At 37.3% G+C, this 27,180-nt stretch overlaps 1 protein-coding gene across 7 annotated transcripts in view; it reads left to right on the forward strand.

The window, feature by feature from the left end:
• THADA (THADA armadillo repeat containing) overlaps positions 1-27,180 on the forward strand; it is a 349,614-nt gene that overhangs the window by 63,731 nt on the left and 258,703 nt on the right. For all 7 annotated transcript variants that reach the window (XM_030921220.1, XM_030921218.1, XM_030921223.1 and 4 more), the window contains 3 exons: positions 16,775-16,907; positions 19,832-19,945; positions 26,336-26,458. In XM_030921220.1, the coding sequence (XP_030777080.1) occupies positions 16,775-16,907; positions 19,832-19,945; positions 26,336-26,458 (370 nt within the window). The remainder of the gene's footprint in view (positions 1-16,774; positions 16,908-19,831; positions 19,946-26,335; positions 26,459-27,180) is intronic.

The raw sequence follows: 27,180 nt of genomic DNA on the forward strand, positions 1-27,180 counted from the left end.
CTAATGCACAAGTTGAAAGAAGGAAACATCGTGAGTAAATGTTCAGAGGCTAGAATCGGCAAGGTGAATAAATAAGTCAACCTTTCTGTAGAGGTGGAGTTAGTAGGAAATAACCAGGCAAGTTGATAGATTGAGGCCAAATTATAGTGTCTTGGAAATAGATTTACTCTAGCAGGGATGGAGAGAAGCATCATTTTTGCTCTGAAATAGATCATAGGAGGCATCATAGAATGGAGGAATAGCAGTAAATCTGTGACTCAGGCTCTTAATTTTGTGTGTATTCATTCCATTTACTGGCAATGAGATTGTACAAAAATTAACCTCCCTAACCTTTGATCTCTTCATCTTTAAGGAAAAGGGTATTTGCCCTATTGACAGATCTCTCTGGCTTTTGTTGTATGAATCAAATAAAATAGATATTTATGAAGACCTATTTGCATTATAGAATTTCCTACAAATGTAAAACATTATGAGATTGATGTTGGTTGTGGGGTTGGCATGCAAAAGTAGTTTTCTGGTTGGAAATGTTAGGTTAGATAGATTGTAATGACAGATTATAGTAAGGAGAGCCTGGAATCAGTTATAACAAAGTAGATCTGAGGTGATGAGGGCTTCCTCTTGGGTGATGGCTCTGGGAGTAGAGACAAACGTGGGGTTTTAGTTAACTTTTGGCCCCACATAGATAGTAACAACTCCTCACATGATGTATTGAGTGCTTAGAAGGAAAGCTGTGGACACATTTTATTACATTCACGATTTTGTATCTCAAGAATTCGGGCAGGGCTCAGCTGGGTGATTCTTCCTTAGGGTGTTTACTAAGTTCAATTGGTGGCATTCAGCTGGCAGACAAACTGGTCACAAGGGACCTCAGACAGCTTCACTCACGTTTATGGCACCTTGGTGAGACTATCCGGAAGACTGAGCCTAATTGGAACTACATGTGGCCTCTCACCCCAGCATGGCAGTCTTGGGGTTGAAATTCTTATATGGCAGCATGCTTCCACCAGAGAGAATATTCAAAGACAACCAGCCAGAAGCTGTATGATCTTTTCTGACCTAGCCTTGGAAGTCTCATTGCATTGCTTTAGTCACATTCCTTTGATTTTAAGTGCATCTTAAGGTCAGCCTGGATTCAATCCACCTTTTGACAGCAAAGTGGCAAGATCATGTTGTAGAAGTATATGTAGATAGGAGATGTTGTGGTAGCCATCTTTGAAAAATGCCATCTGCCACATGAACCAACTGAATGTGAGTAGTGGAGGTTACCAGGGAGTTCATGGTTCCTTCTGTGATTCTAAGTCTTGGTCACCAGACAAATGGGGTTGATGTTAACAACACCAAGGAAGTTGAAAGAGGGAATGGTTTGATAAAGATGAGTAAGTTTTTTTGGTTTTTTATGTGTTAAGTATGAGATAATGATGGCATACCCTGATGGAAATATTTAAGTCAGCTGTTAGAGATAGAGGATTAGTTTGGGTGATATAACAGAAATGTAGATTTGTGAGTTTTCTCCAAAAATATCATAGTAAGATTGCAGTCTTTGATGGAGACCATGAAAGGAGAAAGAACAGAGGACTAAGGACAGAGGCTTTTGAATAACTGTGGTTGAATGGTACAGTTGAAGGCATTCCAAATAAATGGAGTGGGGAGACTAGGGAATGCCCAATGCCTGGTATCTTAGCCACTCCTAATCTACTTTAAAGATGTTCTCATGGCTGTTACTGTTGGCTTTTAGCCAACGTGTTAGGAGTTCTCAGTTGTTGCTTTCAAACCAAGTAGTTCTTGATCCTTTAGAGACATTTCAAATCTGCTGAACAGAATGTTTTGCAGGGAACATCTTTACTGTGTGTGTGGCTTCCTTTTGTTTGGTTTTTATTTTTAAAAGAAAATGTTTCTTTTGGAGTCCTTTTGAAAGCGTTTTATAAGCTCTTAAGTTATGAAAAAGTTGTTTAGGCATACAACATTTAAAAAGTTTGCAAAGAGAAATCTGGGCATTCATGAAAATCCACAGAAATGGAGGCCAACTGCTGGCCACCTCTTGAGCTACAGCTGTGTTAAGGAAGGAAGCACTTAAAGAGATTAATGGATAAATAACTGAAGAGTTAAACATGACCCACATTGTTTGAATTGGTTTTTAATAGGATTATGCAAAATGTCTTCAAATGTAAACTGACTTCACTATTAAACAATCATTTAAGAATAAATAGGGATGGAGACATTGTTATTTTTTCTGGGAATATTTTGAAAGCAACACTTGTAACACACATAACACACCAATAGTGTGTTGAGTTAATTTTCTGTAATCTGATTTTCTCATGTAGTGCTTTCTATTTAGAAGTCAGTGAAATATTCCTATTCTCCTTGAAAAAACATAATTGCCTGCCTGTGTGTAATTACTTGTCTAAGCATTTGATTGGAGTGCTTAAGTTTGTTAATGTCATAAAACTCTAAATTCAACTTTTTGATGACATTCATATTTGCTTGTTTACTTTCTATGATTTTATTATTTGAAGTGGTTCTTCTGATGACAATGAACAGACTTCTAGGATGTTAAGTTGGGAATCTAACTTTCATTTGTCCAACCATAAGATACAAACTTAACTATAAGGGGACAAAATCATTGATTATGATTCTAAATCTAGAAGGGAGATTTGTTAGTGCTTGGTGTTGTCTTACTCTTCAAATACTCGAATTGCTTTACTTATTGAAATGTAGCTTAATCTTCAGATATTTATTGTAGTAATTATAATCATTTTCACATTATTGGCCTGAAAAAATTAAATTGTGACATTTAGCAGTTTTTGTCGTAAAATACTAGTACTTATTCATGGACATCAACAATTCTGTGGACAGAAATCATTTAAATATGTATTTAAACTTTCATCAGTTAATTATAGCTACAATGATTCAAATTCAACAGAAAACTTTTAATGAGCAATTTAAATATAATAGTGAAAAAATAATTTCTTCTACCTTTCTGGAGAATGAAATACCAAGTCTCTAAAGAATATGCAGTTGAGAAAGAAAGAAATGCAAAATGTAATGTATAAGATTTTGGGGAAAAGTCATTCAACTTTGAATGAAAGAATATACAATCTTGTGTAAACTTTATTTTTAATTTAATTCATTTATTTGAGACAGAGTCTCTCTGTTGCTGAGGCAGGAGTGCAGTGGCATGATCTTGGCTCATTGCAACTTCTGCCTCCTGGCTCAAGTGATCTTTCTGTCTCAGCCTCCCAAGTAGCTAGGACTTACAGCTGCCTGCCACCACGCCCGGCTAATTTTTGATTTTTTTGTAGAGACGGGGTTTCGCCATGTTGCTCAGGCTGGTCTCAAACTCCTGGGCTCAAGCAATATCCCCACCTCAGCCTCCCAAAGTGCTGGGATTACAGCCATGAGCCACAGCGCCCAGCCTAAACTTTTATTTACATTTCATATGGCAAATGTGTCTAAATAAGACACTTATTTCTCACTGAGTGTCCTATTAATTTTATTTGAAATATGAATACTTAAATAAAGAATAAGAGATGAGCCACCCTGGGGAGCCATATTCTTTATATAGAGAAAAATGCTTTTATTTTTCCATTTCTATTGTGGATTTAAAGACTGGAGAAAACTCGAATGTCTTGATGTATAAATTCTAAGTCTTTGTTAGTGACTCCTGCATTTTTATTTTCATTTTTAAGCCTACTATAATAGTTGAGTCAGATATTACTGTTTTTTTCTCAATATTTGAACACTCATTTAAAAAGTTTTCATAATAATACTTGTCATTTAGATACAAAAGCAGAGGGACCTTGTTCTCAGTGAGTAACCTCTATGCCAGCTTTTTAAGTAAAGTTTTAGAATTTTTTTTAATATTAATTTTTTCTTTTCGATCTTAGGGAATGATTATATTAAATCATTGAGAGAACCAACTATCTGGTACATCTTCCAACCACTTCTTTTAATCCACTGTATCTTGCCCTTCTCCCCATGGCCCTCTGATTGGTAATTCAATTTAGATTTGGTCATTGTATTATTGCCTGTGCCTGCAGCTAAGTCTTCAAAATAGCCCCCTAATGTTTTAGCCTGCAGTAAGCCTCAATAATGTATGATAGTGGTGAGGGAGGTTAAGATGGCTTCTCTTGATATGTAGCTTTCTAACAGGATTTCATTTGGGCAAATCATTTTTCAGACTTAAAGTTTCCTGGTGCTTCAGGGTTATGTTCCCTTTTTAAAATGTACATGCACACAACCTTCCTGCACACATCTGTTAGTATTTAGTTTCATTGAAATAATAAACATGAACCTTGAAATAATGAATATAATACTTGACCAAAGATTGAATGGAGTAGGGGAATTTAGCTTATGAAATTATTAGAGATTGGGAAAATCTCAAAGTTAGAAAAAAAAATCTTACAGAAAGAGTTTGAGGAAATGAAGGTGACATTTCTCAGTTAGCAATAGTAATATAAGTTAAAAATAGCTCCATGCTACTACTACATGTAATTGGATGGATGAAGCCATTGAAAAGCCACTTTATAGTCAGGGAATCGGATTTATTGGTACAAAATAATTGTCTAATGACCAATTAGTTGGGTATACAGCTTATGTAATTTGATTTTAGTCTGCGGGTTTTATTCTTATCTTAGAATACTTATCCAGTGGGAGTGAGGTAGCTCTGTGGATAGAAGTTGGAGTAATCTGTTTATGGAACAATAATTTGCTTCAGTTATCTACTCAAGATAATACAAAGGCCTGAATACCAGCTATAGCCTGGCCTGTTCATTTCTGTTACTTTTAGCAGGGGCTTAGGCCATAACAGTTAGCATAGGAAAACAACAACAACAAACCCCCTACCTTTTTTTTTTGGAGATGGAGTCTTGCTCTGTCTCACAGGCTGGAGTGCAGTGGTGCAATCTCGGCTCACTGCAACCTCTGTCTCCCAGGTTCAAGTGAATCTCCCACCTTAGCCTCCTGAGTAGCTAGGATTACAAGAGTACACCAATATGCCCAGCTAATTTTTTTGTATTTTGTAGAGACTGAGTTTCACCAGTTGGCTGGGCGAGTCTTGAACTCCTGACCTCAGGTGATCCACCGGCCTTGGCCTCCCAAAGTGCTGGGATTACAGGAGTGAGCCACCACACCCGGTCCTCCCTACCTCATTTTTGTGCATCTGCCTGCCTGCCTTCCTGCCTGCCTTCTTGCCTGACTTCTTGCCTGCCTTCTTGCCTGCCTGCCTGCCTGCCCTCCTGCCCTCTTTCCTTCCCTCTTTCCTTCCTTCTCTCCTTCCTTCTCCCCTCCCCGCTCCCCTGCCATCCCATCCCATCCCTTCCCCTCCCTTTCCTTCTTTCCTTCCTTCCTTCCTTCCTTCTTTCCTTCCTTCCTTCCTTCCTTCCTTCCTTCCTTCCTTCCTTCCTTCCTTCCTTCCTTCCTTCCTTCCTTCCTTCCTTCCTTCCTTCCTTCCTTCCTTCCTCCCTCCCTCCCTCCCTCCCTCCCTCCTTTGCTTTCTTTTTTCTTCCCTCCCTTCCTCCCTCTTTAAGAATTTCTACTCTTCATACAGTGCCGCTTTCTAGTTTCTGATTGGGAAAGTCAGAATTTCAGATATAAAAGACTGAGAGAAGCTGGATACATTTTTAGTAAGCTTCCTTGAGAACTGGTAAACCATTTGTTGTTGTTGTTGCTGATATATGTATGTATATGTGTGTCTAAATATTTGAGATAGGGTCTTGCCCTTTTGCCTAGGCTGGAGCACAGTGGTGTGATATTGGCTCATTGTAGTCTCAACCTCCTGGGCTCAAGCAGTCCTCTTACCTCAGCTTCCTGAGTAGCTGGGACTACAGGTGTGCACCACCACACCTGGGTAATTTTTTTGTGTTTTTTATAGCGATGGGCTTGTGCCATGTTGCCCAGGCTGGTCTCCAACTCCCGAGATCAAGAGATCCTCCTGCTTTGGCTTCCCAAAGTTTTGGGATTACAAGCATGAGCCACTGCGCCTGGCCATATTTTGTAGATTAATAACATTTTGTGTTACTGAGTTGTTTATGATGAACCTTGAACCCCTTTTAAGAAGGTTGCAATTTTACAATGTACTCAGAGGCTAAAGACACTTATTATTTTGTATTAATTTGACAAGATAACCAAATAAAAACAAAATGCCTTCAGACAAGAGGCTGTCTGCCTATTTAGTGGAAAGGCATTCACTAACAAAAGCAGGATTTTGGAATTCCCCATGGCTGTGGTTGGTGCCTACGCAGAGTTGGCTCAAAGAACCAAGGACTGTTTCACTCAAGAACCTTTCTTTTTATATCCTTGCTAGGCCCTGGATTGTGTGATGAAGAACCAAAACAAACAACTAGGGTTTGCTGTATTGTTCTTGGGAACCTTGCATAGTTTCATTTTTACTTCTCAATTCCTTCATTATCATAAACACCAGCAACACTGAAGTTTTGAAATCACTTCCTTATAAAGAAATCTTTCCTTGCTGGGGAGCAGACAGAAGGTTCATTGAATAGTCAGAACTCTATTCTGCTTTTTATAGGCACAGTGACCTCACCATTGAGAAGACTTAGAGTTCCAGCTCCCTGCTTTTTATACTTGGTTTGTCAATTTTATGCCTACCTGCAGGCACAGCTAATGTGCGCCAGCTGGCACCAGCACTAGTTGCTCCTTATTTAATTATTCAACAAAAGATTTCTTAAACATCTACTGTGTGCCAGATGCTGTGTTTGATTGAGCTCTCTTTGACCATTGAGAATATGATATGGTAGGCCACAGTTATTGTGAACCTAGAAATAATTACCAGAGTCTAAATAGGAAACATATAACTCTGTGGAACTAAGAGAGGGATGTGAGGACTTGAACAAGGGACTAAGGATTGTATGGGACCATGATGAGGAGTTTTGGGGACATTCTCATCAGGAACTTTGGTGCTTATGTATTTTAGAGTCATTATCTTCTCTGTATAGCCCAGAGAATGTTCATTGAATTTTCAAAACATTTTTATTTTATTTGCATTCTAAAGCACTGAGAAATCAAGTGATTTATCTATAGCTACACATGTAGTTGGTGATTGAGCCAGCACTAGAATGTAAATGTTTTTCTGGAATTTCATAGTGTTTCTGAGGTTAGCAGTTTAACAAAAGTTTATTGATATTGCTTTCTATAAGGAATTGTGATAGGTAGGATGAAAATATTGGTAAAACATGGGCCTTGTTCTTAGAGGAACTTTCAACCTAGCATTTTAATCTTTGGGATTAGATAAGTAAGTCGCATAATTTACAAGACAGACGTTAAAGACCAAGACAAAGATCCACTCACTGAAATGTCTATCCTAGGTGATAGGAATAATAATTAATGCCAATAATGGAAAAAAAAACAAGGCAAGAAGAAGGGCACGATGGGAGGGAGAACAATGCTTTAAACATGCTGAGTTAAAGGTGGTGTTGGGAGGCTGCCTAGTGGGATAGCAGACAGTTGGAAATACAGGTCAGGAGATTGACACAGGGGTTCATGTTGGAGATAGCATGACCTGGGACTCCCCCAATATTTTAGCAGTGAATGTCCAGCATTCTGGGAAATCCCTTAGTCCCAGCCAAATAGGGACAGTTGTTCACTCCATCTGGAGGTATATATTTGAAAGTCAGCCAAACAGAGGAAATAGATGAAGCTATGGGCCTAGAGGAGATCTCCTAAAGAGCCTTAAGAAAGAAAGGAAAAAGTTATCTTCTTGAATTAAATTTTATAACTATTGTTAAAACTCAGAGACATTACTGATATAAAATGTAGTTTCTACTCTGTGTTCACAAGTGTACAAACCTCGGTTAAATAACACTTTTATGTGAACCTGAACTATACTTGCTTTTGAACTCTATACTTGGTTTTGTTCTTGGGTCTTGGAGAAAAAATGATCTCTTGGGGTAGCAGTTAGATTAATAGAGTTGATTTTGGTAGGCTGTTTGGGGATTTCAGTAGGAAATATTCTTGTATGAATACTGTAACCCTGATATGTGGAGATTTGCTGAATGTGTTTGTACCTGTTACAGGAAGCTAAGCAGCCGCATCAATTGCTGGCTCTAACAGTGGCACTTCTCGTTGGAAAACATTTTTGTTTATACTTTCTTTTCTAGTTTTTGTACCCTCTTTCTTTGTCAGCCTGGTTTGTTAGACTACCATACTCAATGGAGTTAGTAAATTATGTGTCATTCATTTATTCAACAAATATTTATTGAGCTCCCTATAGGGTGCCAGGCCCTGCTGTAGGTGCTGGGAATAGAGAAATAACAAGAAGGAATGTGTCCTTGATACATGGAGATGTAGAAAATAATAAACTATCTGCCAGCAGTCTGTATTTTTATGTGATAAAGTTTGGTGGTAAGGAAGGTTCTTTCCAACTAAAGTAATATTTCAGCCAAGGCCTGAATGGCAAGAAGCAGCACCTTTTCTGGAGAAGAGCTTTCCAAGCAATGAGATCCACTAGTGCCAGAGTCCATGGTGTATTAAAGAACAGAATGGTATAAGATGAAGTTTAATGAGATTGTCCAGATACGTAGGGCTTTGTGAGCCAGGATGAGGAGTTTGGATTTTGTTCTCCCTGGGAAATCTTTGTGTTTTCTGAGAGTCTCCAACCACATGGATATAAAAATAGAAGATATCTTGGAAATTGTACACACATTAATATTTATGGACCCTAGTAGGTAACTTTAAGATTATGAATAAATGAAGTACACGTGTGTGATAGAGTTGCATGGAAGTGGGGAGGGGACTGGATGAAAAAATGAGGAACTTCATGAATATGTGAAATAAATGAACATAAAGTTTCTGTTCCCAGAAAGTGTACGATTCCTTTCTAAGCTGCCACTTGTTCTTAAACCTAACAAGGTGGAAGTCTGTGTTTATGGGAAAGGGAAAGGCTTTTCTTCCTTCTTGTGCTTGGTAGGTAAAGTATTGTTTGGTAAATAAAGATATTGGCAAGAGGCTTACCTTACTCAGTGGAGGTTATACATAACTACCTTCCTGGCAGTTTGAGTCTTTTCTGGGAATTTTACTTCAATATGTTGGCTTTAAATGTACTTCATATTTGAATGTGAAATGAATTGCTTTGTATTTGCAGGTGAAGTCATTTCTTTAGGCTACCATGAATCATTCAGTTAATATAAGAAAACAGTTTATTAGTAGTAATAAACTTCCCCAGTTCCCTAAGGGAGTGGGGGTACCTCGAAAACAAATGAGACGCAATTCAATTCAAGTCAGTCCCAAAGAGGTTATCCACTGAGTGGCTTTTCTGTAGAGTATTTTAATTTTCTAGCTAGCTCTCCATTCATGTCACCCAGTTCATTTAGAACTATTAATACTTTAACCCCCACCCCAATGGTAGATGTTCAGGGAATGAAATAAAAGTAACCTGAATAAAACATGATCAGGAAGATAATATCTTAAAAATAATATTCTCTGGTAATACATTCCAAAGCCACATGAAAACATTTTGTAAATTATGTGCCCTTTGGAATTTTTATTCTATGGTTCTGTTTTTAGGACATAGCAGAGTACAAAGCAACCACTAGGTACCTGATAGATCTCTTTAAAAAATAAAATAGTGAAATTCACTAAAACAAATAATAGAGAGTTGATAGCATCTTCATCATGAGCCAGATCTGAGCATTTAGGGCAGGCACACTGAAATAATGCCTTTTTATTAGGCAAGGGCTTTGGTGTCAATATACATTTTAATTCTCTCTGCCACGTAAATGTTATGTAACCTTGAGCAAATTATTTAGCTTCCCTCTCGTCTACCCCTTAATTTACCCAATTTTTAAACATTAGTGTGAGATATTTGCATGTACTGGAAGGTATAGTGAATACAAAAATTAGCAGTTGTACAACCACAATATAAATACCTCGAGGAAGAGCATTCACGGCAGAGAGAATGTCAGGTGAAAAAGTCCTGAGAGGCTTGGACTTGGGGTAGGTATTTAAGGAGCATCAGGTAAACCGTTTATGACTGGAGTAGTGTAAGCATGGGAAAGAGTTGTAGATGAGATCAGAGAAGTTACAAGGACTAGACAGCCTAAGACATTGTGTAAGAGCTTTTGGCTTTTACTCTGATAAAAGGGGGAGCCATTGGCGTGTTTGTGAACAGAGGAGTGACATGATCTGGTCTTTTAAAAGGATTACTCTTACTGCTGTGTTGATAATAGACTATAATAGTGAAAACAGAAAGACCGATTAGTTACAATATTGCTATACTACAGAAAAGAGATAGTGATGACTTGGAAAGTGGTGGAGGAAGTAAAATGTGATCGGAATCTGGATGTAACGTGAAGATAGAGCAGGCAAGGTCTGTTGATAGATTAGATTTGCTATTTGAGAGAGAGAGCATAACTACAAACTTTTTGGCTTGAGCCCCTGAAGAGATCGATTTGTTATTAGGATGGGCAAGACTGTGGGTAGAGTAGGTTTTTGAAGGAAGATCAGGAGTTTAGTTTGGGGCAAGTTTGGCAAATCTAGTAGACACCCCATTGAAACTACTGTGGGTGTACTTTGTTGAAGTACATCCTTTAGAATTTCTTTTGGGGAGAGTCTCCAGAAGGCAGACTTACTCTTTGTGTATTTTAGACTGTCTTTTTCTTACCTATGCTTTTGAGTATACTTTAATGGGGTATACAATTCTGGTGGACAGTTATTTTCCTTCAGTGCTTTTGTTATTGCCAGTGAGAAACTTGTGTTTGGTATAATTGATGTTCCTTTGTAGATCTCCAATTTTTTTTCTTTAAATCTCCTGTGGCTTTTACATTTTTTTATTAATCACAATTTTGCTCTGCTATGTCCCGGTGTGGAACTATTGTATGTGTACACACACACACACACTTTATGGTTTTTTTCATTCTGTATACTGTTTTGGGTAAATTTCCCAGAAAACTGTCTTCTAAGTCACTAATTCTTTAGAATTCATCTCATCTGTTTTATATGTGTGTGTGTGTATGTATGTGTGTGTGTGTATGTATGTGTATATATATATGTATATTAAAAAATAGATATATGTTTTTAAGACAGGGTCTCACTCTGTCACTTAGGCTGGAGTACCTTGGCATGATCTCAGCTCACTGTAACCTCTGCCTCTTAGGCTCAAGCCATCCTCCCACTTCAGCCTCCCAAGTAGCTGGGACTACAGGCAAGTGCCACCATGCCCAGCTAATTTTTGTATTTTTTTGTAGAGACAGGGTTTCACCATGTTGCCCAGGCTGGTCTCAAACTCCTGAGCTCAAGTGATCTGCCTGCCTCATCCTTCCAAAGTGCTGGGATTACAGGTGTGAGCCACCATGCTTGGCTGAGAGTATACTTTTATTTCTGATATTTCTAATCTTTTTTATTTTTATACATGCCTGTTCTTATTTCAGTACGGCTTGCTTTTCATGATTTCTTGCTCTTTATTTATTTATTTATTTTAAGGGACAGAGTCTCACTGTGTCATCCACACTGGAGTCTAGTGGTGCCATCATAACTCACTGTAGCCTTGAATTCCTGGGCTCAAGTGATCTTCCCGTCTCAGCCTCCTGAGTTGCTGAGACTACAGATGTGAGCCACCATGCCCAGTTCACACTTCTTAAATAGAAATTATTCTCTTATTTATCACTTCAGTATCCCAAATATAGTTATTTTAAGGTCTTTGTCAGACTGCTCCATAAAATTAGTTTCATATGGAGTGAAACTGTGTTCTTATTACTGATTTTTTTTTAGATTGTCTTTCTTAATATAAAATTTATTTCTATATTTTGAATTTTGGCTTGCTGGCTATGATGGGAGCCTTTTGTTTTCTTTATTGATCTCTTTCTAGGTTCTTTCCTCTCTTATCAGAGGAACTAGATTAGGTAGTGGCATTTTGGGTCTCCCACCTCACAGTGAAATTGGGGATATCGTAGATCTAGTCACTGAGTTAGTAGTCAGCCTGATTCAGAGGCTCCCTGTGCCCATGGCTTTTCCTACTGCTACAGCCTCAGGCAGCTCTGGCAGTAGCTAGCTCTTTTTCAGATTCTTTTCAAAAGAGATGAGGCTGCTGAAATTCTTTGGCTGCCACTAGTGCTTCTAAATCTGTAACCCTGTGGGTCTCTGGTATCAGCATACTCACTGCTTTGCATTTCTCTTCATTTTTTACCCAGATGATTATCTTGTTTTTGGACTCAGCTTGTTTTGGGGTTTCTATTTGTATATTTTACATATTGTTAATATTAACTTGCATTGTAGGGGGATGTCCTGTCAAAATGGAAACTCAGCTATTTCATCTCTATTATTTCACTTGAAACTCTTTTAATACTTGCTTTTCTCATAATAACAGATGATTTTAGAAAATGGCCATTAATAACTTATTAGACATAAGAACAAACTCAATCCTTCCAAAAACCTTCATTTTATAAAACAGCAAAGTGAGAAAATGGAGAAATTTAGTAAATTGCCTTGGATCGTACAGTTACTAGGTAGCAGAGAAAGGATTCTAAACCAGATAACGTTGATCCATAATCTGTGTTCCTAACCACTGTGATGTATTCCTTCTCATCTATTAGTTGGGAAAAATAACTTTCTCATAGTTTGTTCTAAGAATGAAGTAAGAGCAGCTGCGAAAAACCTGATGCTGTGCCAGACATGTAATAGACATTCAACAAATACTTGTTTTTCTTTCCTTTGTGGCAGGGAAGTATATTTCCAATATGATAGTTTAAATAAAACTTGTGGCCGGGTGTGGTGGCTAACACCTGTAATCCCAGCACTTCGGGAGGCCGAGGTGGGCGGATCACCTGAGGTTGGGAGTTCGAGATCAGCCTGACCAACATGGAGAAACCCCATCTCTACTAAAAATACAGAATTAGCCGGCCGTGGTGGCGCATGCCTGTAACTCCTGCTACTCGGGAGGCTGAGGCAGGGGAATCACTTGAACTCAGGAGGCGGAGGTTGCTGTGAGGCAAGATCGCGCCATTGCACTCCAGCCTGGGCAAAAAGAGTGAAACTTTGTCTCAAAAACAAAACAAAACAAAACAAAAACAAAAAACTTGTAAGTAGATTTTGTCTAAAATGTAGTATGTTTCATTTTAGTAAAAAGGGAGTGTGGGAGTTCCATTATTGGACCAAATTCCCTTGTATGGCTTTGAAGGCAGTACTTGCCTGGGAGAGGTGCAGAGCTAAGAAGCAAGGGAATCAGAGGAATAGGATCCAGTGGCAAAGTTCACATTGGAAACCAGACAAGTAAAGAATTCTGTAGAAAAGCTGGTTTGATGCTGGGGAATTCCAGAGCAGAATAAGAAGGTTCGGACTAGATGGTAGGAGCTGGTGCCTTGAGCGTTTCCCAGAGCTCCTGAGGTTCCTGGGTCAGGAGCTAATATTGAACTAGTATTTAGTGTGTTTATATTTCAACACACTTAGGAAATGGTGCAGTGGGCAAAGAGGGCTCTATCGATGGCAGTTTGCCAGCCTTGACCTTGTAGAGCATTTTTCTGGCCTCTGTTTTCAAGTTCCGCAAATTAACAAGAAGCATTTGGTTCTTAGTATGTAATACTCAAGGGAATAAATAGGCCCAGTGAACTGTTTACAGTTATACTAGCCAAGTATCTAAATTAGGGAGTTGCCTCTGGGGCCCTGACCTAGCTCTTTCCCCAGTCATCTCATCTTTTACTTCCTCAGCTCTCGTATATGGGCCTTCCACCATTCGACCTACACATCCTTCAAAGTCTAGTTCAGATTCCAGCCCTTCCATGACACTGTACTGATCCCATGTATGCCTAATACCTAGTAGTTGCTTCAAGTTAATTAGAAGTTTAGAGAAAGGAAAAGTCCTCGTGAGATGCAGTATTTGGAGGAAGTTTCATCATTTGGATGAATACGGATATGTGTGGAGACCATAAACAAATGCTTAGTTGGGAGTATGAGGTGTGTGTGTTTGTGGTGTGTGTGTGTTGTATGTTAGTATGAGAACCAGCAAAAAACAATCTTACTAGACCAGAGGAGTTTGTGTAGGAACTTGGAAAAGTTAAGGTTAGATTTAAGTAGGAGGGTTGGGTCCAGGTCATAGGCAACCTTTCAAGCTGGGAGAGTTTGATCAAGTTAGAAGAGGAGTTAAATGATTTGGTTAATAGTCAAGAGCCATTGAAAGTTCATGCAAGGAAGGGTGATGCATAGTGAGGGGTTCCACTCTCATTCCAGACCTGCCTGCCTTCTTGGAGTGGTTGGTTTTGCCAGAGACACTGTGGGCTCATGCAGGGAGGCCCAGGGGAGGCCTACTGACAGTTGAGGAGCATTATTGAACTAGTATTTAGTGTATTTATATTTCAACACACTTAGGAAATTAAGGAAATAGGAAAGTACCTCTCATGTCCTGCAGTTCCTTCTTCCCCTTAGTTTTTCCTACGTATCGAATCCCCTACAGGAGACTTGACCTTAGACTGTAGCATTATCTATCAGCTGGTTTTAACTTGCCCATGGTTCTAGGAAGAAAATACAAGTATAAATTAAACCCAGATGTTAGATTAAGTACTCTTTACCTTATTCACCTCTATAATTCCAGCTGCTTCTTGGGTAGCTAAATCACCACAAAAAAAAAAAGGTTTTTGCTTTAATTTTTTTTTTTTTTTTTGAGATGGAGTCTTGCTCTGTCACCCAGGCTAGAGTGCAGTGGCACCATCTTGGCTCCCTGCAGTCTCTGCCTTGCGAGTTCAAGCGATTCTCCTGCCTCAGCCTCCTGCGTAGCTGGGATTACAGGCGCCTAGTACCATGCGTGGCTAATTTTTATATTTTTAGTAGAAATAGAGTTTCATCATGTTGGCCAAGGTGGACTTGAACTCCTGACCTCATGTGATCCTCCTGCCCCAGCCTCCCAAAGTACTGGGATTACAGATGTGAGCCACCGCGCTCACCTGGCCCATTTTTTCTTTTTTTTACAGTGAAGAAGGAACAAAAGCAAGCAGTAATCTATATCATTAGCACTTAAGTAATTACTCTTAGAAATTTGAATTTCAGTTTTTGATTGGGCAACTGTGTGAGGATTATATCAAGCTGGCAATATTACTAATAAAGTAGGTAAGTTATTTCACAAAACACAAGACATTTATCTTAATTTAAAAAGATATAAAATCCAGTGATTGGGAAGTAACCCCAATCCTTAAAAATACAAAAGTGTGGGGCAATTATTTTTATTATGAAAAATTCCAAATGTGTGTATTTGTATGTATGTATATCACATATATTTAAAAGTAGAGAGAATAATAAACCGCCTTTACCCATCATCCAAATTCAATAGTGATCAAAGTTGAGTCACAACTGCTTCATCTATTCCTTTTTATTATTGTTTGCTGAAGTATTCTAAAACACATCCCCGATTTGTGATTTTTATTCCTATGTACTCAGTATGCATCTCTAAAAATATGAACCCTTTGTTCCATGTTCACAGTTCAATGGCACATTTTATAATTTCTTGGTGTTATCTAATATCTAGTATGTATATAAATTTCCTCTGTTACTTGACAGTGTCTGTTTTACATTTCATTTGCTCAAATCAGGATCTAAACAAGGTTCACACACTGTATTTTGTTGTTATGTCTCTGAATCTCTTCAATCTAGGTTGGGAGTTTTGATAGCTGGTTTTGGTGGCTGAGGGCAGGAGTGTTGAAGAAGCAAGGGTGAGGTGATGGATTTTAAGATATGCTAAAAGGAAATCTTTAGAATCACAGAGCCTGCTAGGAGTAGGGAGATGTAATTGTAACATTTATGGCTGAAATAATATTTTTTAGGTCCATGTCAAACTTTAAAAAATGCCTCCTTTAAAGTAGTAATATTTATTTATTTTGTTCTATGTGAAACATACAGCTGAATCTGAGTTGCTATTTAGAATGTTTAGTCACTAACTGAAATTATCTATTTTACGCCAAACTAGAATAAAGAAAAAAAAAAATCCCAAATGTGTTCCTAAGAGATTCACTGTCAATTAGAAATCAGTTATCTTTCTGCAACTTTTCTTTCTCAACTTAAAAACGTGTTTTTCCTTTGGACTTTATCTGCAAATTTTCATATATTAATTTCAGTTAAAACCAGGTACTATCTTGCTAAGATAATTTTGTCTACCTACCACTGAGTATGTTATTCCTTGGGCAGTGTTATACAGTCTAGTAGGGCATATATTGAAAAATTTTATAAAAATTAAATGTTCTTGAGCACTGTAAGATAATGCTTAATGTGATAATGCAGAAGCTCACTGATGTAATGTTCAAATAGCCTCAAAATGTTTATTATGCCTCTTCCCAGATACATTGCTTTAATTCTCCAGAGGCTCTGGTTAAAACTTTTATTTGTGGTAGGCCTCATTTTGAGAGCGATGAAAATGATTGCTAAAATACAGTTTAAAGTGTGTTTTCTTTGAATATGTGTGATCCCTATAAACAACATAAATTATAGTAAACGATAAACTTATATTCTCTTTGTTGGAAATCTTGAGTTGTATAGTATGAAATATCTGTGAGACCATGATCAACCTTTTCCTGAATATTTTGAGTGTGGATGCAAGCCCACATATTAAAATTTATTTTACGGACAAGACATATGCTTTAAACACTGCAGTTGTTAGAAATGAAATCTTTAGATCTTAAGACCCATAATAAAGAGGAAAGTAGGTGAAAAATATGAGACATTTTTTAGTTTCATCCCCTCTCAGTATAAGGATGTTTATTATTTTCTTAACAGTGTAAATGTACATCAATAGTTTGTACTTTCAACTTTGATACCCAATTCTGAATGTTTGATTATATATACCTTTTAGGTGCCCAAATGTGAGTCTGCAAAAGCTACCGGAGCAGTGGCTATGGAGTGTTTTAGAGGAAATTAAATGCAGTGATCCTTCATCTAAACTCTGTGCTACAAGGCGCAGTGCTGGAATTCCTTTCTATATACAGGTACTTGTCTGTAGGACCCTAGCTGTTTGTTTATATTTGTCTTTGATGATAGTGTATCCTAACCTGTTTGACATGTGAGTGAGCATATTACATAAAGAACATTTCTGTCTTTTCAGCACCATAGCATTTGTGGCTTTGTTTTAATGTGGGGACGGTGTGTTCCTGTGACAAGATCTGTTCTTGGAACAAACCCTCTAAAAGGTCAATCTTGTAGTATCAACAGAGGGTGGTATACGTTTCTGTCTGTGTATTAAGTAGCAGACTGTGGCACAGTCATTGCTCACTTCCAGGAAGTGTACATGTTGCCCCACCACCCCACTGTATTTAAAAAAAAAAAAAAGTCTTCCTTTCATCTCAAGACCTTCAGTACTCTCTGTAGGCAACCAGTGTTAACATTTTCTTTTCAATTCTCCTATAAAACATCCATCCATAAAATAATCATAATCATAATAGTAGCTGACATTTATCAGTGGTTATTTCATATACATTACCTCATTAACTCCTTCCCTGTACCCTATTATCATCTATATATTCTAGAGGAAGAAACTGGGGTTTAGGTATGTTAAGTGACTTGCCAAAGGCCACAGAGACAGAAAGAACTGAGTTAAGACTTGAGCCCAGGCAGCCTAACTCCTGAACCTCTCTGCATATGAGAATATGTGTGTGTGAGTCCGTTTTCCCTTTAAACACATATGAAAATGTGCACACTGCTTGCTCTTTGATTTCACTAGTATTATACCTTAAAGATTGCTTCATATCAGCACATTTAGATATGGCTATTGATGGGAAAATATTTTATTTAGAAATTAAGACTGTTACCTTCATGAACCCAAAGAATGAAAACCAGTGTCTTCACAATACTAAATCAGACCCCATCCGGAAAGGCCTTTGTTTAATGCATAGTAAGATTAAATCCAGGAATGTGGTGGTATAATAAAAGCCCTGAAAATAAATGGAATGAAGTCTCTGTTTTTTTTCGTGCCCCTACATTTTTTCCTTCTCTTTCTTACTCCTCCCTCAAATTCCTAAAATCCCTTTATGATTTTTTTGGTGACAGTGGGCATCAGTTGCAGAGGTTGTTGACAGAGATCATTGAAGTAGTTCTCCTGTACGGATTTTGGTGACCTTCAGAAATCAACTTTTCTTTGATCTGACCCATTCTGGATCAGTGTGTTTCATTCTCCTGCCTGTAATTCACTCTGACCTTGTGTTTTTACATGTCATTTGTCTGTCTGAGGTCCAATGTTAAGACAGGATCAAGGTCTCACTGCATATTTGTGCAGTGTGCTTCTTTCAGCTCTGGTGCCCAACTTGTACTAAATATTGGTCATAATGAGTAATCAGAAGGTGTACTTTCTTACCTTAGCCTTGGCAAGAATGCCAAAACTTTACCCAGCTCTTTGGGAGAAAAACGCCATGGTTCCCTGAAGACATTTTAGTAATTGAATGTAGCTTTCCACTTTATTTTAGTTGAATAAAGTCTAAATTAAAAAAAAAAATCTGCTTAAGTCTTCATTTCTCTTAGCATGACTTGCTAATAAAGTTATATTCCTGTTTTGGTGGAAATCTGCATAGTGTTAGCTACGGAAAAGAACTGCCTACTTAGTTTGTGAGTTTACCTTTTGCGTAGACAGATTAAAAATTATTTTCAATATAGACAGAGTTTTTTTGAACAGTCATTTAAAAAATATGTTATCTGAGCATAAATAAACTATGAGAAATGTCTTCTAAACCAAACTTTTTTTTGTATGTCTTTATTTTCCTCTTCTGTAAATTTGAAATGCTTCAGAAGAAGCTGACGAACTTGAAACTTTCACTTTTGAGAGCCAGTAGCTACAAACATGAAAAGTAGACATGGAGGAAGGGAGTCTGAGAATGTGACTAAAGTGATTTTTTTAAACAGCTTTATTGAGTTGTAATTCACATACTATATATTCACCCTTTTAAAGTGTACCATTCAGTGGTTTTCAGTATGTTCACAGAGCTAGCTGTATAACCATTATTTAGTTTTAGAACATCAACCCATGAAACTTCCCATACTCATTAGCAGTTACTTCCCATTTCTCTCTACCCCTGCCACTCAGCCCTAGGCAATCACTAATCTACCTTCCAGCTCTATACATTTGCCCATCCTGGACATTTCATATATATGGAATCATACAGTGTATGATTTTTTGTGTGTGGCTTCTTTCACTTCTTTCACTTAGCATGATGTTTTCAGAGTTCATCCATGTTGTAATATATGTTAGTACCTCGTTCCTTTTTATTGCCTCACGTGACTTAATACCCTATTTTTACCCTATTTTTATATTTATTGGACGTCGGCAAAGTGTTAGATACGAAGTAAGTAAGTAAGCTACTGAAAATTTTAAATATAGGACCTCTTTGGTGTTTGCAGTATTTCTTTTTGTTCCATGGAGTTTCAGATACTTTGATTAGTCCTCCAAGTAATGATTCTTTGGTGAAGAATTAACTAACTGCTTCATCTCCAGGGAGCCTTAACATTCTTACAAGAAATTTAATCCAGAGATTTTTTGTTTTTTAAGTGAAGAGAATTTTCTTATTAGATAAATTTGTTACTAAAACTGGTTTGTTTATTGTGTCTGAGAACTGCCACCTACTTAGGGTTCTTAAGGAGTTGTCAGTAAGTTTTAGCCTTTTAGAATTGTAAAATTTAATGAGCAAACTGGAAGTGACCTTAGAGATGACATGATTTCACCTTCACCAAAATTTAGAGATGAAGAATCTGTAGGTTAAACTGTGAGGCTAAACCACCTGTCCAGGGCCACATGGCTTAATTAACTTTCTTTGATAACCACATATTTTTATTAAGGGGATTTTGCATTTTGGAATTGATCCAGGGAAGCAGCAAAAAATGTATGTAAACTAAGAACCCTGTTAATTTTTACATTCTTTTTTCATAGGCACTGTTGGCATCTGAACCAAAGAAAGGCAAAATGGATTTGTTGAAAATAACAATGAAAGAGTTAATCTCTTTGACTGGGCCTACAGATGACTTACAGAGCACGGTCCCCCAGGTAATCATGGAAATACACAAACCCTCCAGTGTTGTTTTTTTCGTTTTGTTTTTCTCTTTTTTCGAGATGGAGTTTTGCTCTTGTTACCCAGGCTGGAGTGCAGTGGCGTGATCTCAGCTCACTACAACCTCTGCCTTCTGGGTTCAAGCAGTTATCCTGTCTCAGCCTCCTGCAGTGGTTTTAAATCTTTGCTTTATTTTTTAACAAAAATTATTTGTTGGAGATGAACTCTTGAACATTGGACAGACATTTGAAGCTTGTTTGAATAGTTTTTATTTTTTATTTTTTGTCTTTACCATCCACACAATAAACCATTGCTGTAGTTGAATATATTAATCAAAACAAACAATTTTTAAACTCTGGTGAAAACATCAAGCTTATATAAGCTATTTTATAATACTATTGCATCCACAAATTTGAAAGTGTATATGCTAGCACTTTAGAATTTCATGTGTGCTTCTTTGAGTTGATGTACATTTTGTAACTCGGCCATTGAAAATTTCCTTTAAATATGGTATCTAACTTTTGGGATGTTCACATTTAGTTCCTTTTAGTCACTACCTGTATGTATGAAGTTAAAGCGCTCCTCATAGCTTCGCTTCACCACTAGGGAGTCAGTATTAATACCTGTCAAGTACTGCTTGTACATTATAGTCTGGGCTTCCTCAGTTAATGCTTTATAGTAGGACACTCCTTTTTTCGTTTGTGTTTTGAGACAGTCTCACTCTGTTGCCCAGGCTGGAGTGCAGTGGTGCGATCTTGGCTCACTGCAACCTCTGCCTCCTGGGTTCAAGCAATTCCCATGCCTCAGCCTCCCCAGTATCTGGGATTACAGGCGTGGGCCACCACACCTGGCAAATCACCTGAGGTTGGGAGTTCAAGACCAGGCCCAATCACCTGTTGGCCAGGTTGGTCTCGAACTCCCGACCTCAGGGATCTGCCTGCCTTGGACTTCCAAAGTGCTAGGATTACAGGTGTGAGCCACCGTGCCCAGCCTATAGTAGGACACTCCTACCCAACTATAAAGAGCCATGCTAGGTCAGGGAACAGATTGAGAGCTGAAGTTTACAATCAAGTACAATAAGTACATAGGATTTTATTTTAGAGCCTGTGGGAGGTGTTAAAGGGAGCCCACAGGCCAGAATGTGGACTGTGGAAAAGAATGGGGATTCTTTTCCACAATCATGGAACATAGTCATATGGCACCTCGTGGCCAGTGCCCGTAGGTATGAAATGTCTTCATTTCTTTAAAAAATTGACTAAAATGTTGTTAATCACCGTTCAAAAATGATAATTTCAAGACATTTTTCAGTGAAATGTGAAAAAGATATAATTGGTTCTGTTTTCCTAAACTATCACGTTAAAAAGGTAGATGCTGTGTATCTGTTATCTGAAATGCTGGGAACCAGAAGGGTTTCGGATTTCAGATTTTTTTTTCTTCTTTTTTTTGGCATTTTTGCATTATACTGAACGGGTCAACATCTCTAATCTGAAAATCTAAAATGCTCCAATGAGCATTTCCTTAGAATGTCATGTCGGTGCTCAAAAAAGTTTTGGATTTTGGAGCTTTTTTGATTTCAGATTTTTGGATTTGGGATGCTGAACCTGTGCTGTTTTTATAAGAACATCTAAAAATAGTGGGGGTTGATTTTAACGAGTGCTGGATAATTATTGCCCTACTGTACTTCAAAGTGATGGCATTTTAGTGATCATTTTTATGAAATTGGTGAGATTTAAAAATTTTGTCTGTGACCAGTCTTCTAAGCTTTTTTAGTTGATAATTTGCTTTCCTTCTCCCCTCCCATGGTTCATTTCTTTATTATTTTTATTATGTATCTTTTGAAATATTTCAGCATACAGAAATATATAGTGAATAATGAACATATTTGAAACCAATTCCAGTTTAAGAAATTAAACATTACGGAGATTGTTAGTTATGCTGTGGATTCTTCCACATCTCGTTCCCCTTTATTCCTCCTCAGCTATAACCACTAACCCAAATTAGTGACTATCATTCCCAAGCATTTTCATCATACTTTTATCTCCTTTTACATGAATGTTGTTATTCACACTTTTTATACTTTGGTTTTGTCAATCAACATTATATTTTAAGGTTAGTAAGCTCCTGTTCAGCCCCTGTTCACTTTCATTTCTGAACAGTATTTTATTCTATTTCATTTCATCCCTTCTTCTGTGAATGGACATTTGCTTTGTTTCCAGTTTTCTTGTATTAGAAACAATGTTGAAACAAACATTCTTGTGTGTCTCCTTACACATGTGAGTGTTTCTCCAGGTTATATACCTAGAAGAATTGCAGTGTTGTAGGGTACACACATATTGAATTCAGTACTATTGTGTTGTCTCCAAAGTGGTTGAACTAATATTCCTGTCAGCAGAGTATAAGACTTTCCATTGCTTATCAACACCTTTGTATTATCAGACTTTTACAGTTTTTGACATTCTGCTTAGTGTGAAATGCTGTTTTCTAGTTTCATTTTGCATTTCTCTTATTACTAGTTAGCTTTAACATCTTTTCATATGTTTATTAGCCTTTTGGTTTACTTCTGAGAGTTGTCTGTTGAAAGACTTTGCTTACTTTGATATTGGTTATTCGTCCCTTCATTTTTGTTTTGTAGGAGCTGAATTTTTGTTGTTGTTTCAGAAATATTTTCTTGATATTGATTTCTTTTTGATTATTTGAATTACATATATATTCTCCCAACCTATGGTTTCTCTTTTTACTTCGTGGTCTCTATTATTATATAGATACTTTTTAATTTTAATAAAATAGAAGAGGTTAGCTTTCTCCTTTATGGGTTGTACATTTGGATCTTATTTCAGAAATTCACTCCAAGATCAGAAAGATATTTTATATTTTCTTTTTTCTTTTTCTTTTTTTCCAAAACGAGGTCTTACTCTGTGGCCTAGGCTGGAGGGCAGTGATACGATCTCGGCTCACTGCAACCTCCGCCTCCCAGGTTCAAGTGATTCTCCCGCCTCAGCCTCCTGAGTAACTGGAATTATAGACTTCCGCCACCATGCCCTACTAATTTTCATATTTTTAGTAGAGACGGGGTTTTGCCATGTTGGCCGGGCTAGTCTTGAACTCCTTACCTCAGGTGATTCTCCCGCCTTGGCCTCCCAAAGTGCTGGGATTACAGGCGTTAGCCACCGCGCCCGACCAAGAAAGATATTTTATATTTGCTTTTAAAAGTTTTGAAGTTTTACTTGTCACAATTGTCATAATTTTATGTAAAGGAAACCATATTATTATTTTTTCACAGATAGGATCTTGCTCTGTCACCCAGGCTGGAGTGCGTGCAAGTCTATGTTACCTGTAATTTGTCTTTGTTAGTGTAAAATAAAATAAAATAATTTAATGTTTGCCATTTGGATGACTGATACAGAGACATTTCTGATATAATACATCCTTTTCTTGATTTGTACTGCCTCTATTATGTGTTTTCATAGATAGGTGGTTCTGTTTCTGTGCTGCCTTTCATTGGTCTATTAATCTATCCCTGGAGCAAAACCACTATTTTATTTATTTATTTATTTATTTATTTATTTATTTATTTTTTGAGATGGAGTCTTGCTCTGTCACCCAGGCTGGAGTGCAGTGGTGTGATCTCAGCTCACTGCAACCTTCACCTCCTGGGTTCAAGCTGTTCTCCCCGCTCAGCCTCCTAAGTAGCTGGGATTACAGGCCTGTGCCACCACGCCCGGCTAATTTTTGTATTTTTAGTAGAGATGGGGTTTCACCATGTTGGTCACACTGGTCTTGAACTCCTGACCTCAAGTGATCTGCCCACCTGGGCCTCCCAAAGTGCTGGGATTACAGGCGTGAGCCACCACACCTAACCTAAAACCACTATTTTAATTATTGTGTCTTTATAAAAAGTTATAATATCTGGCAAGTTGAATCTTTTTTTGGCTATGTTTGGCCTATTGCTCTTCTATAAAAAATTTAAAATTAGCTTGTTAAACTCAATAAAAAACCCTTTTGGAATTTTGGTTAGAATTTAAACGTATTAATTTATTTGGGAGTTTTGCTCTTGTTGCCTAGGCTGGAGTGCAGTGGCACGATCTCGGCTTACTGCAACCTCCGCCTCCTGGGTTCAAGCAACCCTCTTGCCTCAGCCTCCTGAGTAGCTGGGATTACAGGCGTGCACCACCACACCTGGCTAATTTTTTTATTTTAGTGGAGACAGGGTTTTGTCATGTTGGCCAGGCTGGTTTTGAACTCCTGACCTTAGGTGATCCACCTGCTTCAGCTTCCCAGAGTGCTGGGATCACAGGCATGAGCCACCATGCCCAGCCCATAAAAGTATTACAGATTATTTTTGAGATTTATTTCTAATGTCTTTTTTTTTTTGCAATTATGAATGGTATTTTTAAAATATTATATTATCTGTTGCTGTTTGAGAAGATTGCAGTTAATTTTTGGATTATTATCGTGCTTGTATTCAGCAGCCTATCAGAATTGCTGTAATACACCAAATGACTTATCTCTAAATTCTTTTGGATTTGTTTTATGTCTTTGACAAATAATGCTAAGTTTGTTTTAACTTTCTAATTTTTAGTTTTTTAAAAACAGTTTTTATTGTACTTTGCTGCTGGAACCTGTAGTACAGTTTGGTATAGAAAGAGAGATAACAGGCATCCTTAGGTTGTTTCTGATCAATTTGCTGCAATTTTTAATCTACCCATTATCTTATTAAGGAAATTGAATTTTATTGAATATTTTTGCATCTTTTGAGATAAATATATTTTCTTCTAGAATTTGCAGATGTCATGAATTGTATTGATTTTTTCAATTTAATATTATCTTTGCATTCTTGCATCTCTCACTGGTTTTGTGAGTGAGACTGGCCTGTGGTTTTCCTTTTCATGCTGTTTCTGTCCTATTTTTTTAAATATGCATCTTTTGATGGAATTATAGTACATATACAGACAAGTGTACAAATCATATGTGTACCTCAGTACAGTTTCACAAAGTGAACACATTTGTACAGTCATCAAGAAACAGAACATTTCTAGCAACTGAAAGCCCCACTCTTGCTCTCTTCCAGTCCACACCCTTCTCTCCAAGAGTAGCCACTAGCCTAACTTCCAACCCTCTAGTTTTATTTTTTTCTGTTTTTTGAGTTTTACATAAATGAGACCATACATTATTATTATTTTTTTATTTTAGAGACAGGATCTTGTACTGTCAGTCAGGCTGGAGTGGAGTGGTGCTATCATAGCTCACTGTAGCTTCAAACTCCTTCATAATATTTTTTATTTATTTGTGCCTTCTTTCTCTCCTCTGTTCTTAGTTAGTCTTGTCAGAGGTTTATTTCTGTTTCAGAGAATCAGCTTTTGGGTTTGTTAATGCTCTTAGTTGTATCTTTGCTATTTTAAAAGTTTCTGCCCTAAATTTTTATTTTCTTTCTGTGTTTCAAGTTTATTGTTCTCTTTCTGTTGACTTAATTGGTCACTTACCACAATCATTCTAGTCATTTAAAAAAATAGAAGCATTTGAGATATACATTTTTTTTTTTTAATTTCACTTAAACTGCATCCTACAAGTATTGGCATGTAGGTAGCATCTTCAAAATATTAAAAAAAAATTTTGACCAGTGTTTAATGTGTTTGAAAATGTGCCAATTTTAAAAGCATTTTTTAGGCCAGGTGCAGTGGCTCACGCCTATAATCCCAGCATTTTGGGAGGCCAATGCAGGTGGATCACCTGAGGTCAGCAGTTCAACACCAGCCTGGCCAACATGTTGAAACTCTGTCTCTACTAATTATACAAAAATTAGCCGGGCATGATGGCACACACCTGTAATCCCAGCTACTCGGGAGGCTGAGGCAGGAGAATCGCTTGAACCTGGGAGGTGGAGGTAGCAGTGAGCCGAGACCACATCATTGTACTCCAGCCTGGGCGACAAGAGTGAAACTCCATCTAAAAAAATAAAATAAAATAAAAAATAAAGGTTTTTTTTTTTTTTTAAGTTTCTTAATTCCATGGTGATCAGAGCATAATCTATAAGTTATTAATTACTTGGCATTTGTTGAGACTTTATTTGTGGCTAAGTTTGAGAGATTTTAGAAAATAAATGTTTCGTGTGTGTGTGAAAATAACATGTCTCTGTATTTAGGTGCAGGCTTCTACATATGTGCATTGGACCAAGCTTTTTTATAGCATTGTTTGAATCTTACTAATTTTTTGTAAAATGGTTTATCAGTTACTGGATGTGTTTTATTACATCTGCTGTTTCATTTGTGAATTATCCATTGCTTGTAATTCAGTAAATTCTTTGTTTTGAGGCTGTGCTATTGTATACGTGTAGATTTAGAATTGCCATGGTTTTCAACCTACAACTAATTTTGAACTTCTTGTTTTAGGTTCATGCTTTAAATATCCTTAGAGCGTTGTTCAGAGATACACGCCTGGGAGAAAATATTATTCCTTATGTTGCTGATGGAGCTAAGGCTGCAATTCTGGGTTTTACATCACCGGTCTGGGCAGTAAGTGCTGTTACTATTCATTTTCATTGATTTAATTATGCTTCTGAGTAGGTTTTAATAAACTAATCTTTCACTGGATGATAAAAAATATTTCCTGCCCTTTACCGTGAAGTTTCTTAGAAATCTTTGGATCAAGGTACATTTTTTATTGTTGATATTTCATGGTTCCATTTTCACTCATTTGTTGGCTGATTAACCATCTTTCTTTGTTTTTTTTAAATTTTTTTTACTTTAGTGATAGCTTTAGTATGTATGATACTATGTATGATAGTATGTATGATAGTATGTATGATAGATAGTATGTATCTTTAACTTATCACAGTCTACCCTCAAGTGATCTTACACTATGTCACTTAAAGTTTAAGAACTTAATAATAGTGCACTTCTGTTTCTCTCCTCCCAGTTTATGTGCTGTTATTGTTACACATTTTACTTTCATGTATGTTGTAAACTCACTCTACATTGTTATTTTTCTTTAAACAGCCAGTTATATTCTTTCTAATTTACCACTTTAGCTGTTTTTAAGAATACACAATGCAGTGGCATTATGTGCATTCACAACAACGTTTATCAGCACTGTGCTTTTCTGGAACATTTTCATCATCCCGAGCAGAAGCTCTGTACTCATTAAACACTAACTCCCATCTCTCATCTCCCTCACCCCTAGTAACCTCTGTTCTTTCTGTCTCTATGGATTTGCCTGGTGTCATACCTCATGTAAA

The sequence above is a fragment of the Rhinopithecus roxellana genome, chromosome 17, assembly GCF_007565055.1.
Source record: "Rhinopithecus roxellana isolate Shanxi Qingling chromosome 17, ASM756505v1, whole genome shotgun sequence".
In the NCBI taxonomy this organism is placed as follows: domain Eukaryota; kingdom Metazoa; phylum Chordata; class Mammalia; order Primates; family Cercopithecidae; genus Rhinopithecus; species Rhinopithecus roxellana.